A 14180-nucleotide genomic window follows, 5' to 3' on the forward strand; every position below is an offset into this window, starting at 1 on the left:
CTACCTGTGGGACACCTAACCTATGGACTGTGTCGCTATAATTTGAGGTCCCTTTAAGACCTGCCTCGCCACACAATTGGAATTTACATCTCTTGAGCTGGGGACTGACTGTTGGTGACCTGCCTTGCCATTTGCTGCCTGTGCCGGGAGAATCTGAATCTCTCTACAGAGGACTACTGGCGGCCCTCAAGACTTGACGGACTGCCAGTGTCTCACAACTCTCTCACGGAAATGAGTTGCACTGAGCCATTTGTACTGCTTTATAATTTAACTGTTCATTTGTGTTATATATCTATCTTTATAAATGTATATATGTGTATGTGTGTATATATATATATAAATTAGCAATCTGTTTTTATCTCTCTAGAGAACCCTGTCTAACACACACATGGAAGCCACCCCTCAGCCTTCCAACTTCCCCTAGCCCACTGCCAAGACACAGCTGCTCAGGGTAGGGGCAGGGCAGGTCCTGGTACCTCACCCTCACAGAGGGCCCACTCAACCTGCCCCCAGGCCAGGGTACGGATACTTGCTGTGCCCCAGGAAGCGTCTGTCTGCTCCCACCCCCAGGCAGGCCTGCCCTGGGCCCACCCCTAAATGAGGACAGGACTGGAGCACTCACAGGCCCCTCAGAATACCTGTGCAGGAAGTCCTTAAAACACACTTCAAAACGACACTGGCCGCAGGGCCCCATCGCTCAGACCACTTGCAGCCTCCCACAGGTCGGCCCACCGTGCACGGGAACACACTTGGGCTTTGCCGGGCAGCTGCTGAGTAATGGCCGGCGGCCCACAAAGAAAGCCAGCCTCCCGCTCCATCTAAGAGCCATCTCCCACAGCTGCCTCCTGCCTGAGACCTCTGCACCCACCTCTAACACCAAGCACCCCCCAGGTCCCAGCTGCTGAGGCCTGTGCTCAGTGAGGCCTCGGGAACCTGCCGTTCGACTGAGCTAGCACACCCACCACCCAGGCCCAGCCACAAGCTGACACGATGTGCTCAAGGGGCCACTGTCCTTGGAGGAAGAGGCCAGGCACGCCTGAGTCACAGCCACACGAGGCCAGGACTGCTGCGGGGCTCAGCATTCCATTCAGAAAAGGCTTTTCACGGTGCTTCTGCCTTCAACACACTTTTCACTAGCAGGGCCGGGCCGAGCGGTGGCCTAGCACCCTGTCCCACAGGCCATGGGGCTCAGGTCCATGGCAGCCATGGGGTCAGGAGGAAGAGCATGACCACACCTCGGTTTGGGTGGCACATACCCACGTGCCCAGGAAGGAGGGACAGGCACCTCTACACACAACACATCCCTCCTTGCAGGAGGCAGGCTGTCTGTCCCATCTGAGACAAGGTAAGAGGCAGAGAAGTCCCCATATAGTTGGGTGGGAGGTGGGTGGGGAGCGCGCACTCTGTGACACAACACACCGTCCAGCCTGCCCTGGGACAGGTCGCTTCTGAACCGAGTTGGCTATCCCACCAGCACATACTGTCCACCTGTCACCGCCCCTCGTCCATAGCACCCAAGGGAAGCACGCAGAGGGCCATGGGGAAGGACACCTGGTCTCACTTGATCCTCTGGAACTAGGACGGTAGCCAGGCTCAGCCAAGGCTAAGCATGATGACCCAGGGTGGAGGCCACACTGCCTGGACACTGGGTGGACCTTCCCTTCACTCCCCGTGGTCCCGCTCCTTCAGCAGGGGCAGGCTTTTCCGGGCTGCAGTTTGCTTCGGCTGCTTGTTTGGGATCTTCCTTGTGGGGGAGCCTCACCCAGTCTCGCAGACCCACATTCCAGCCGGGCCATGCTTTTCTGGCCAGTGGTTGCCCCTGAGAGCACATGTGAGCCAGTGAACACACTCTCCACGCCTCATGTCTGAGCAGCTCGCTGGTGGCCCTGGTGTGTCCCATGTGACAGATGGAGCGCATGGACTCTGTATCCAAGACTGGAGGTGGCCGGCTAGCCTTGCCTGACCCTGGGACCAGAACTTCTGTGTCACTCACCACCCAGCATGAGGAAGGCTATCCCCCCCGGCCGTCTCCAGCCAGCTGTGAGCCTTCCCGAGCCACTCACCATGGCTTCTTTCCCAGAAGGCTTAGCCTGCACATCTCATTGTGTCCAAGTTCGGGGATCCCTTCGCGCAGAGCCCTTCCTCCCCCCGAGAAAACAGAGCTGACACCACAGCCCACAGCCTGCACGGTGCCCACCCCCTGCCTGGCCCTACCTTGGCAGCCACGATGCTCAGGCCCATGCCATTCTGCTTCTTCAGGGTCACGGTGATCACCTCGGGCTCTTTCCGCAGGGGCTGGGCCTAGAGGGGGCAGAGGTGCTGGCCTCAGATGTGGTCTTGAGGAAAACCAAACAGTGCGTCCTCACAAGTGCACCAGGGATGAGACCCATCACCCCATGGTCTCCATGGGCAGCTGACCTCACATGCCACTGTGTCCTCGTAGGGCCTCGCCCGGCTTACTAAGCAAGGTGGGCACGGACACAAAGGCACACAGCCTGGCGGAGGGAGGTGTGATGGGATGACTTTCTGATGGGAGCAGCCCCCGACGAGGAACCCAGCAAGCAGCGGATGCACAACTCGCTCCAGCGAGGGAGGGGTTCTGGTTCTCCACCCCGTTCAGGATGCGAAGCCACTGCTGGCCTTTGGAAAGGTTGATCACAGGTACCAGGGGCAGGTTCACTTCTTCAGCCGGTGAAATGGGACTGTTTGTAGGTAGAGTAGGCACCGAGCCATTGCACTTTGGATGTGGCCAAAATAAATGCCACCCTTTAATTCTTACTCAAGAGCACGTGGCTGAACCAGCTCTGTGCCTCCCAGAATAGGTGATACCACCCCGAGTGGGGTGCAGGAACAAGCTGGGGGCCGTAGAAGCTGATGCCCACCTGCTGTCCTGGGGAAAGGGTTTAATAGTCAGCGGGGTGTACTGAGCTAATTTGTTTTCTCCCTGGAAAGGGTGTAGTGGGCCTGGGAAATTGGGGAGCCTGCAGGTTGGAGCCTGGGACAGGGCAGGTAGGCGCCCCCTGGTGACTTAGGGAGGAAACGCCAAGCCTGCAGAGCTTTGGGAAGAGACTATCCTCAAGTCCCAGGACCCAGAAACCGCGGCCTCTTCCCATTCCATCTAGGAAGAGCAGCAGGTGACACACTTGTCTTCCGTCCTCCCTGAAGCCTGACTGACCCAGGGGTAACGGTGGCTTGCCCTCTGAGCCATGCTGGGGACTGGGAATGAGCCCCAGGTTTCCCCAGGCTGCACATCTGCATGGACACAGATCATCTCATCGACACCCTCCAAAAGCTGGTGGGCTTGAACCACTGATCTGAGGTTAGCAGGCCACCGCTTAAGCCATGGTGCCCACTAGGGCCCGTTCACCACGAGACATCCTGAGAGATGACTAAGCTTTTGCCTAGCTCCACAGGTACGTTAGAAGGCATGGGGCAGGCAGGGGCTGCCCTTTGTCGCCCTCTCTCAGGGCAGACACAGCCTCAGAGATGGGGGATTTTGGGCTGCAGGGAAACACATCCTTTCCTGCCCGGCAACTCTGTAGGAAGCTAGTGGGAAGGGCGTCGGAATTTGGGCTGGAAGCTAGGAACCTCGTTCACCTACCCATCTCTAAAACAAACAAACAAACCTGCACACCCTTAGTACATGATTTGACACTTACAAAAGACAGGACAAGTAACGGTTAGAGAAGGTTTTGCCAAAGAAAAATAATTTGCTAATAGACGCTGTTAAGCTGACCACAGAATGGAATCTGAAAAGACTGCGTGAAGGCTGGGGCGCCTGGGAGTCAGGACTCCCTTCCCTTCTGGAAGACCATCCATCTGTTCACAGACAGGCCTGCACAGACACACAGAGGGAGGGGCGGGGGGAGAGAGAGGGGGAGAGAGAGAGAGAGAGAGAGAGAGAGAGAGAGAGAGAGTGTGTGTGTGTGTGTGTGTGTGTGTGTGTGTGTGTGGTGGGGAAGACCCTGGTCTTGCAGCCTGATGCCACCCTTTAAGGACTCACCAGCTCCGTGCTCTCACGTAGAAGGTGACTGTCGTAATCGGCGCCCTCAAAATAGACGGTCCACGTGCCTGGGGAGCGCAGGTGGGGGACCAACCTGCAGAAACCTGGGAAGGCGGGAAGGAGAACAGTCAGGGCAGGGAGGGGGCTGGCCAGCAAATGACAGCACCCCCAATCCACAAACAGGACCCTCAGACTCCAAAAACAGGATCCAAAGTTGCACGCTGTTCTACGATCACAGAGTCAGGCGTGGCCCCATCTTGGCCACCCCGAGCACGCCCCTGTGCTCTCTGAACAAGTAACGTTCATCAGAATCCACCATAAGGCTGGAAAGGATACTTTTGGCATTTCCATCAGGGACAAATGACAACTTTACCAAACTCAGCCTTTCCAATGGAAGCACAAGGGTTTCCAGCCCCGGCAGTGCTGTGGTGAGCATGGGAGTGCTCACAGGCAGCTCAGTGGTTCCAACCCACCGGCCACTCCCCGAGGGGCCAGGCAGCCAGATGGCATACCACACAGGCTGTGCACGGCCTTAGGGGCCGGCCCTGCGCAGTGTGAACTGCTGGGAGTCCCGGGAGGGGCTCCCAAGCTGCTACTGCTCAGCCCTGCTGACGCCAGTGCAGCAGACAACTCGGCCTACAGCCAGGTCCACCTGCTCTGCTCACCCAGGCTGAGAAGGGGGGCACCCAGGGCCCAGCTCTGAGGGTCTCTGCCCTCCACAAGAGCTGGGGGTCTACAAAGTTTCTGTCACAGGAAGGCCCAGCTTCTCATACTTGTGGGCACTCTCTCGAACATCACACCTAACTGCAGGGTGACCCACCCACTCGGCCCAGCCAGGCAGACTGCGTGCAGCACCCACCTCGCTGACACAGTGGCTCTAGGAATTCCTGCAAGCCGTTGGGGATGTTTCTGACGACATCACAAGAGTAGCCGTCCTCGGGCAGAAGGAACGGCAGCTGCAGGTCGGGGTCCTCCTCCAGCTGCACCTCTCGTCCATCGCTGCGTGCCAGCTCGTCAGCCGTGTTCTCAGCCACTGCCACCACGCTCTCGATCAGCTCCTGGGGATGGCGGTAAAGGCAACAGGCCGGCTGGGGACTCGTGCAGGTGACTGCCCGCCACTCACAGGGGCAGCTTGATCACCGCAGGCCACATTCATGCACACCCATGCAGACAATGTATGTGTATGTGTAGTACATGCATGTGTAGTACACACATAGCCCACACACACAAAGTACTCACCCGTGTGCATACAAACCCTACACAAACTCATGTACATGCACACAACATAACCAGGCACAAACATCCATGCACACCCACATCTCTGACCATGAGTGCTCACATACCTGTGTACACCACCCCTGTGCACACACATCCACACAGTTACCCATACCCAGCATTCACAGACACTGACAACACTGCAAGTCAGGATTCACAACCATGCTGCCACAACCCCACACCCACCCATCCCTGCCAGGGCACGTGGTTCCTCAAGTGTGTATCCCCCATAGGACCAGCTCCCCTGCAGACCCAGCCCTGTGCGCTCGCACTCCGACCCCCCTGCGGCACTGTTCAGGCACCACCACGCCTCTAAACATCCAAGCTGCCCGAGGACTGCAGTGTCTGGGACTCAGTGCTCCATGGGAACTGCGGGAACCCCTCACCACCACCCACACACGGAGAGTCAAGAGCCCTGCTCCCCAAACTCTATCCTTTCTTCCGCGTCACCACTGACCCATCAGGGCTCCCCCAGCCTCGCTCCTGGAAACGGTGGTGTGCTTACTGCTTCTTGCTCTGAGCCCTAGAAAAGAGCAGCCCTTGTCAGCTCAGCTACTGCGCTCGGGCGGCGCTTACCGTGGGGATGAAGGGCTCATCGGGTGCACAGTGGTAGTTCTGCAGCAAGGCCTGCAGCTGCAGGGAGTTCAGCTTGAAGCAGGTGCTGTGTATGTTTGCAATGTCCTCCGCTGCGTACTTGTCCATGGTGAGCAGAGTGGTGGCCTGTTCCAAGTGGACAACACAGGTCAGGGTTGGTGAGGAGCTCACGGAGAGGAGGCCCCTTGATCAGCATCTGTTTGTGGAGCTGTGAGGACACAGAGCTCCAGGAACGGAAGCAACCGTGTGTGGACTGAAGTTTCCAGGTAGCCTCTGAACGCCCGCGCTCAAACAAGGAAGAGTAACATAATTTGATTGACTGCTATGTTCTCGAAACATCTAAGCATGTCTCCTTGGAAAGTGAAGCATGCCCCTGTGCCCGGAGTCGGGAGGAAGGGCCTCCTGCGGTGCTTTTGGTAGCACACGTCCTTACTCAAAGCAGCCATTTGGCCTCCTCCCAGCCTCAGCCTCTTTTAAAAGTAAAGAAACTGAGACAAAACACAACATTATGCACTACAATAACCACCACAGGGTCTGGTGGGCAAAGAAAGGCCCAGAGGTGCCCCTTGAGCTGTGGGGAGGGGGTTGGCCTGAGCCTGGGGGGCTGCTTTGCTAGATTCAAGATTGGTCGTCAGCTATTACTACAGTGGAATCTGCCTTTCAAAGGGACAGACTCCCTACTACCATTGGACCCCGATGCCCCCAGAGGAGGAGTGTGCTGAGGCAATCCTGAGTCTGGAGGGTGTGGGCACGCACCTGCACTATGCGGCTGAGGTGGCAGTCGGCGGCCAGCTCCAGCCCCTGCTTCTCAGCCCAGGCCTCAATGTGCCCCAACTGCTGGCGGATGATGGCGCCCCAGTAGTGGGAGCAGAGGCCCGAGTCCGGCTCGGTGACCAGCCTGTTGAAGAGCCACATGTTGACGAAGTGGAAGAGCTGTGAGAAGAGCTGGATGGTGAGCGCGGCATTGACCCGGCAGCGCCGCAGCAGCGACATGGCGCCCGTCAGCGTGTGCAGGACGTCGTCTGAGCAGGAGCCGGCCAGGGAGAGGTCACAGCGCCAGAGAGGGGAAAAGGTCAGGGCCATCAGTACATGCAGTCCTTGTGGGTCAGTGCAGCCACTGCTAGGGCCCGTGTGAGATAAAGCCAACAGCCCCACTGTGCTCCAGGAGCCACCCCCCACCATCCCGACTGGGAGACCTAGATGGGGCTGGTGTGTCACCATGAGAAGGGACAGCTCCAAAGGGACCTCTCACTGTGGGCCCAGCCGAGCGCGCTGACGGGATTCCCCACAGGCCACAGGGGACCCGCTGCCCAGGCTCCGGCAGCGGGAGAGGAGGAGCAGGGTGCGGGGAGAGGAAGACAGGAAGTGCTAACCGATCTTGGGTCTCTGCGGACTATCCTCCTCGGGGTCGTCCAAGAAGGCGGGCATGTAGTTGTTGAGTTCTGACTGCAGACAGTGGACCAGGTACCTGCAGCAGTAGACCAGCTTCGTGAGCCACAGTCCACGAGAGGCAGGCAGAGCTGCTCAAGTCTTAATGATCTAGAGTCAAGTGTCTGCCATCAACTGCCTGGGAGTCTCCTTGCTTAGCCCCTCTGACGCTGCTTTAGTACCGTCCCCACAGCCTCGTCTTCGGGGCTGGCTGACTGCCGTGTCTGAGGCCCCAGCGGGCTGCAAGTCTTCCAGGCAGCCGATGGCACTCTGCCCCCTGGAGTGGCTGGTGGGTTGGAGCCCGGCCCTTGCACTGAGGAGCTTGGTGCTCAGTCCTCAGCAACTCCAGGCTCCTCAGACCCAGCACCGCTCTTTACAACCACCTGTTCGTGCAGGAAATACTTCCCAAGTCAGGACTATGAAACCTGGAAAGCCAGGCCTCGACAGACTGCCTGCCTCTGGACCACCTTGGATTTCCCGGTGCTCGCTCTCGCTCTCCCTCTCTCGTGTGCACACGCCTGTGTGTTTCAGTGGCAAAGAGTCGCATTTGCCTTTTCCACGAGGCTTCTGCCGACCAGTCAGGCCTATCACAGGTCTAGGACACTGGGAACGCTGCTCCTTGGACTCAGTCTCACAGGCTAGCACCTTCTGTGTGTTGGTATGGATCTCCAGTCAAACCCACTGTCATCTGGCCGCCCCACAGCAAGCTAGGGACCCGACAGTGAGAGGAAAACGGAAACAGAGGGTTTAGGGAGCAAGTGGCCACACCTTTCTTTCTCGGAGCACCTGATGGCTCCAAACTGCCAGTCTCGGGGTACATAGCCCAGCGCTCAACCCATGAGCCCCCAGGGAAAAGAACCATCCTGGAAACCACCCGGGAAAACCCCACAAACATATATGAATCTATAATCATGTTTATGTTCCTGGTTACTATATACATATGAATTCTAGACAAGCACCAGGCTGAAAGCCATGTCCTTACTTAAAGGCCATCTGCACCAGGTGCGCCAGGATGTCCTGGGCATCCAGGGTGATGCGGCTCAGGTCGCGGTCCTGCTTAATGAAGTTGAGCAGCTCCGACGCATTCGCCATCCAGAAGGCCAGTGCTCCTGCAATGTTCTTCTGCTTCTGCAGGCAGAACACAGGCCATAAGCGAGCACGGGCAAACTCTGTGCACGCATGCATGCGCACACACGCACGCATGCGCACACATGCATGGGCGCGCACACACAAATGCTCTGGAAAAGCTGTTGAGGACAGGCCAGCACCTCCCCACCTCACCAAGCTGCTGACACAGATACCAGATGTCTGCAGGGGCATGGGAGCGCCCAGAGCCATGGCGAGTCACCAGCCACAGCCCCACCTGGGTGCTCCCACACAGGCAGGCAAGCCAGTCAGTGCTGGCTCAGGGGGCCGTGGAGAAATAGAGCCCACCCCACCCCCCACAGTGCAAGGCCAAACGTGGACATGCATTATCTGGTAATCTGTGATGTGTACACTAACAGATCCACTGTCTCCCACAGCCACCCTGATACTCAAAGTCACTGGCCTGGCCACCATGCAACTCAGTATCAAGTATCGATCTACCACGTCCTCTCCCGACCATGGGTGCAGGTCAGGCAACCTCAGGTGAGATCCAAGAACAGGAGGCAGGGACAGATGGGAGAGAGAGAGAGAGAGAGAGAGAGAGAGAGAGAGCGCGCAAGAGCGGCCTGCGGTCACTTCCTAGCCACGCTGGCGGGCGAGAAGCGGGCGGGAGCTATGAAATGCTGTGAGGCCCACGCTTGGGTTTAGTAGTGCATGTCTCAGAGGCTGGATGAGGGTTAGGAGCCGCTCAGCGCACGGCTGCAGCGCTGTGCTCGCACGGGAAGCGGCATGAGAGACTCAGCTAAGCCAACAGAGCCAGGACAGTTCCCAGCAGTGTCTCCTACCTGATCCACCTGGTCTACCTCCTGGAGAAAAACGGACGGGGACCAAGCAGAACAAGAGAAAGAAACGTGTAAACAATCATGATCGCTCACAAAAACCCACACACCAACACAAGGGCACGGCGTTCACGGAGCTGCTCCCAGGTCACTGGTCATGAGAGGGCCTGAAGCAGCTTTGAAAATCGGACACAGAGGACCTGTTTTCTGGCAGTACTGTTGGCACACTCATCAAGGCTTTACAGCTCTCTCCCCCAGAAGTTACAATAAGCACACATGGACAGACAGATAGCTCTTAAAAGATTACGGAAGAACTTCTGAAAACCTCCAAATGTGCACACCCAGTGGCTGAGCTACTGCAGTGTGTATGGATTACGTGCCAAGAAACTGTTCACACACACACACACACACACACACACACACACAGAGCCATCCAGCTGATCTGGTCTCACTGGCTCCCACTGGACAGACGAGCACTGCTCCCCAGATGTCATTCTCTATGGGAGTAGCTGCCAGGCTCAAACCATTGACCGTTATTACATAAAGGCATATAGAATGAGAAGGTTTAGGGGTTGGTTGGTTTGTTTTTCCCCTTTGCCCAGGATTACTTTTTAAGGATGAAACAGATAGGATATGCCAGTAGACACTGTAAAAATAAAAGGTATGCACGTTAAGGTGCATAGGACATGTCTGGTTTGACTACCCTTCAGTAGATTCTTTTGCAAATAAAAGTAGGTTGATACAAATGACAGGTCTTACACCTCCGCTCTGTCCCAGCTCTGGGCACTAATCTGTGCGGAGCTGGGAGCTGTGTGCCCAGAGCTGGGCATGGGCAACAAGCATAGCAACCGACCCACACTTAATGGAAGACGGACAATGGCTGTACACGGGCCAGGAGAGGACGCCATTTGCTTGGAAAGCAGCAGCAGGGGTCACCACATGGCCTCAAGGGCACCTTGTCTGAGTGAGAGTCAAGCCCAAGAAACTTGACCACGCTTACACTCAAACATGGAAGACACAGCTCTCCAAAGGTGCTGCAGGCCGTTTACATCCACCCTGAAAGGATTCTTTCAGTTGCTCAAGTGTTCCTGCCAGGAAAAAAAGACTCTCAGCCCACCCAGTCATGCTACTTGGAGTGACCCAGCCAGCCTCGGCGGGCTGTGTGCCGTGCAGCTGAGTTAAAAAGGACTTTGGAACGCGTAATTTACTTTTAGGGGCTTGAAAGACACCCTTGCTCCTTGGAGTTTTCAGCACCGAGGACTGAAGGCACGGGAAGTGACACTCGGTATGAAACAAGTCAAGTGCCCACCATACCTGTCTGGGTGATACCCATGCCTGGCCATAAGAAAACGTTGCGTTCGGCTCTTTATCCTGGAGTCTGTGCCCTCTCTAACCAGCAGCCCACCACCCTTCTCTGGCCAAACACAGTCTTTCTTCCATGGGCTTCATGGTGGGAACAAATGGCAAACAAAGAACATCTACATTCCTTCTGCTGCTTCAACACAAGGGCCCCCCCAAATCCTTACAAGACAACATATTTTCAAGAAAAATCAAACAAATCCTGTCTTCTGCTAAAGCATTAAGCCCACAGCCACGTGTGCCCAGAACAGGTGGTGAACCGTGTCTTACAGCACGGGGCAGTGGGTGCAGGGAGCCGGCCAGGGCCTCACCTGGATCACGCCTTCCATCATGCTGACCATCTTGTGGATGACGGCGATGACCTTGTGGGTGCGCTCGGCGGGGCTGCTATCAGGTCTGGACTGGCCTGACAATACGTACCGACAGGCCATGTAGAGCACATAGGTGGGTGACAGCTTAAAGTGGACTGTGGAGCTGTTGGTGTAGTTTATGACGGCCGACAAAAACGCGTCTTCAGCTGTGTGGACATTTCAAAGATGGGAAAAGCCATCAACCAGTCAGGCCGTGAAAACCCGATGGAACATGAACTAGGCTGCCAACCGCAACATCTGAGATTACTCACAGCTTTCCCGGAATTCAATGCTGGCAGGCAGCATCAGCTCGGGCCCATGGACGTCCTGGCCTCTGGGGAATGAAGTGCACAGGTTAGAGGCAGGTCTCATGGTGCGTGCAGGCCTCTGCTCTGCGGGGTCTCCAGCGTCCAGGGGCACGGAGGCACGGTACCCTGTCCTCATCGGGAAGGCCGGCCACCCGTGAGAGGTGAGCAGGGGAGTGGGCTGGTGGCAGCCATGCAGGGAGGTGTTGTGCCTGGGTCCTGGGCTCTCACGCCGAGAGCCAGCTGACACCCGATGCTGCATGGCTCCTGGAGCCTCTGGGAACAGGCTGCTCCACACCTGCCACAGCGACAGCTCAAGTCACAACCAGACGACAGCAGGGGGACGCGGGGAGGCGAAGTCACCCTCTGGGGTCCTGAAACACAGCTCCGGGGCGCTGGACAGGTGGCGCCGCTCTCTTAGCCCGCCCTCCTCCAGCTCCATGGCAGCCACTTTCCGCCCAATGCACTGCTCTCTGACCCTCCAGCCTGAGCCACACCCACACCACCCAGCACGGCCCTCAGCATCTCACACCAAAAGGACCTAGACCTGGGATTGTTCTGAGAACTTGCCACGCACTGGTGCTGATCAATGTCCAGGTATCCAGGATGAAACCCTTTGTACCGTTTCCACCTTCCAGCCCTATTCCCTGGCAGGCTCTGCTGGCCCATGTTGGGGGCCCTCCAGTCTTAGTAATCAAGGGTCCTGTGCACGAGGGGCCATGGTCAGAAACCCTTGAGCTCACTCATCAAACGCCAGCAAGAGGCACTGAGAAGTGCCTCTCACTTCTGCCAACAGGCTCCTCCCTCGGATCCCACGGGGCACCGCCCACCGCCATCGCCCACCACGGGGACACAGCGGGAAACGCACACCCGACTCATCTCTGCTCGGAGACTGTGCCCTGGTACTGGGTCTGCACAGGGTCACTGTCTGAGAAGGGGAAAGACGGGGGCAGCACCACGGGAGCAGGCTCAGCCACCGCTGTCAGAGAAGGCTGCTGACCTGAGCAGAGCCAACACCAGTCACTGCCTGTCCAGACCAACTGTCGCTTACTCAGGGGACAGTCTCTCACTGTGCACCCCGTCCCTGACACAGCTCGCTCACACCTCAAAAGTGGCAGAGGCGAGCAGCGGACAGAGGACTTCCACAGTGGCCAGATACAGGTCCTCCCCCCCCCATGCTGCCACTCCCTTCCCTGCATACACACAGGGCGCTAACACGCCAGAGACAGGCAGACACCATCCAATCAGATGCTCCCACATTGCTTACCGCCGGTCTTCTAATAATGCAACTTAGGGACCAAGATGTTCTTATCAACAAACAATACTTAAATGCTCTGCTAACACACTCCTCAACAGCCTCATTTGTCAGACACCTCAACTTGCAGATAATTACGTTCAAGCCCTTGAATGGCACCGCATATACTACACACAGGTGATTCCGACTCACAGCAACCCGCATGCGATGCGGCCCACCTTCCTCCCGCAGTATAGCTGACGGGCCTGAACAAGGACCCTGTGGAGGTGATGCCGGCGCCCCTGCCCTCCCACCCACTCCACCGCTGGCTCTCACCGGCTCTCCTGCCTGCGGAGGTCAGGCTGCTCCACTCTGACCCTGGATTTCACAGCGCTGCGCTCTGCCGGGCTGCAAGCTGAGGAGTCCCGGTCGCTGTCCAGCCGGGAGGTACTCTGCAACGGACAGCACAGGAGTGTGAAGGCACCGAGAGTGTGAAGGCACCGAGAGGCCAGGCTGCTGGATGGTGGGAGGGCACTGACCACACTCCCAGCCAGATGGATGGAGAGCCCAGGTCCAAGCGTTCACAGCACATGCTTACTGCGTGCACACCCACCAGACAGGCACTCAGTACTCGAGCGCACACACACAGCCACAAAGGGATTTTTCAAAAAGCACTGTTCCCAAAGAGTTCACAACAGTGTAGGGGGCACGTGCGACCTAGCAGTCAGCCCCGGCTCTGTTTACACATCAGGTTAAAGAGAAGACACGACTTCCCGCTTAAGGGAGCTCCCCACTGATGAGGTGTTCCCACACAGGGCATGCACGTGGGGGCTGCAGAACGCTCATGGGAAAATGCCATGCTCGTCCAAATCCACTTCCCTCAAGTTTCCAGGGCCTCCCACGTCTGTCTCCCTGGCCCTTCATCGACACGTCCACTGCTGCCCGCCCACCAGTCCAGCAACCCCGGGCTGCTGAGGACAAGCTGCCTTTCTGAAGAGCAGGGTTTGAGAGAATGAAGATGCCGACAAACTCCAAGTCATACACATCAAGGGAAGGCACCTGATTTCCTCTCCAGCTGCTCAGGGCAGACGCAAAGGACAGCTGAGGCCAGAGAAGACCTCGCTCAACCTGCTCGGAGCCCAAGGTGACCACAGTGGCGGACCAGTGACTCCATCCACATGTGAGCGGACCCTCCGTGGACCTCACGTGACCAGAGCTGGTATCCCCTAAGGTTCATTGACCAGCAGCTGTGCATGTGGCCATCAGGACGGGAGCCTGGGCCACACACTCGCATCGTCACACACCACGATGCCACTGCCACTGGCTGGACCCCTCCGACCTGGGGATACTGTGGCTGGCAGTTTGGGGCCTGAGCAGGAGGCACCCAGAGGCAGGTGTCCAGCCTGCCCAACTGACTGTGTGGAGTCCCAGCGAGAACAGAGGCCTGGCGATCTGGCATCACTCAGCAGAGGGTGGCAGAGAGCCACCAGCTTGGCCACTAGGTGGTCTGTCCAGGCAAGCCCAGCCCCTCTCAACTGTGCTGCAGAGTGGCTGGTGCTTCCCACCACTAAGCTTCGGGCACCCACTCCTTAGCAAGGGACAACCAAGCCACAGCGAGGGCAGGCCACGCCTAAACTCAAGAACACAATAGGACTGGCCTCACTCAGCTCCACAATTTGGACTCATGGGAGCATCAGCCAGGGAACC

The 14180-nt window shown here is 57.4% G+C and overlaps 1 protein-coding gene across 15 annotated transcripts in view; it reads right to left on the reverse strand.

Annotated features, from left to right (window-relative positions):
- Positions 1–14180, reverse strand: part of AFDN (afadin, adherens junction formation factor) — a 70234-nt gene that overhangs the window by 25683 nt on the left and 30371 nt on the right. For 9 of the 15 annotated variants that reach the window (XM_045294556.1, XM_045294546.1, XM_045294547.1 and 6 more), the window contains 11 exons: positions 12810–12925; positions 11207–11268; positions 10896–11101; positions 9232–9252; positions 8283–8428; positions 7246–7340; positions 6629–6894; positions 5855–5998; positions 4863–5061; positions 4004–4107; positions 2215–2301 (listed from right to left, as the gene is read on the reverse strand). In XM_045294556.1, the coding sequence (XP_045150491.1) occupies positions 2215–2301; positions 4004–4107; positions 4863–5061; positions 5855–5998; positions 6629–6894; positions 7246–7340; positions 8283–8428; positions 9232–9252; positions 10896–11101; positions 11207–11268; positions 12810–12925 (1446 nt within the window). The remainder of the gene's footprint in view (positions 1–2214; positions 2302–4003; positions 4108–4862; positions 5062–5854; positions 5999–6628; positions 6895–7245; positions 7341–8282; positions 8429–9231; positions 9253–10895; positions 11102–11206; positions 11269–12809; positions 12926–14180) is intronic. The other 6 variants (XM_045294561.1, XM_045294555.1, XM_045294558.1 and 3 more) reach the window with 1 other exon arrangement.

The sequence above is a fragment of the Echinops telfairi genome, unplaced genomic scaffold, assembly GCF_000313985.2.
Source record: "Echinops telfairi isolate 266 unplaced genomic scaffold, ASM31398v2 ScPeMD7_3533;HRSCAF=4204_0, whole genome shotgun sequence".
In the NCBI taxonomy this organism is placed as follows: domain Eukaryota; kingdom Metazoa; phylum Chordata; class Mammalia; order Afrosoricida; family Tenrecidae; genus Echinops; species Echinops telfairi.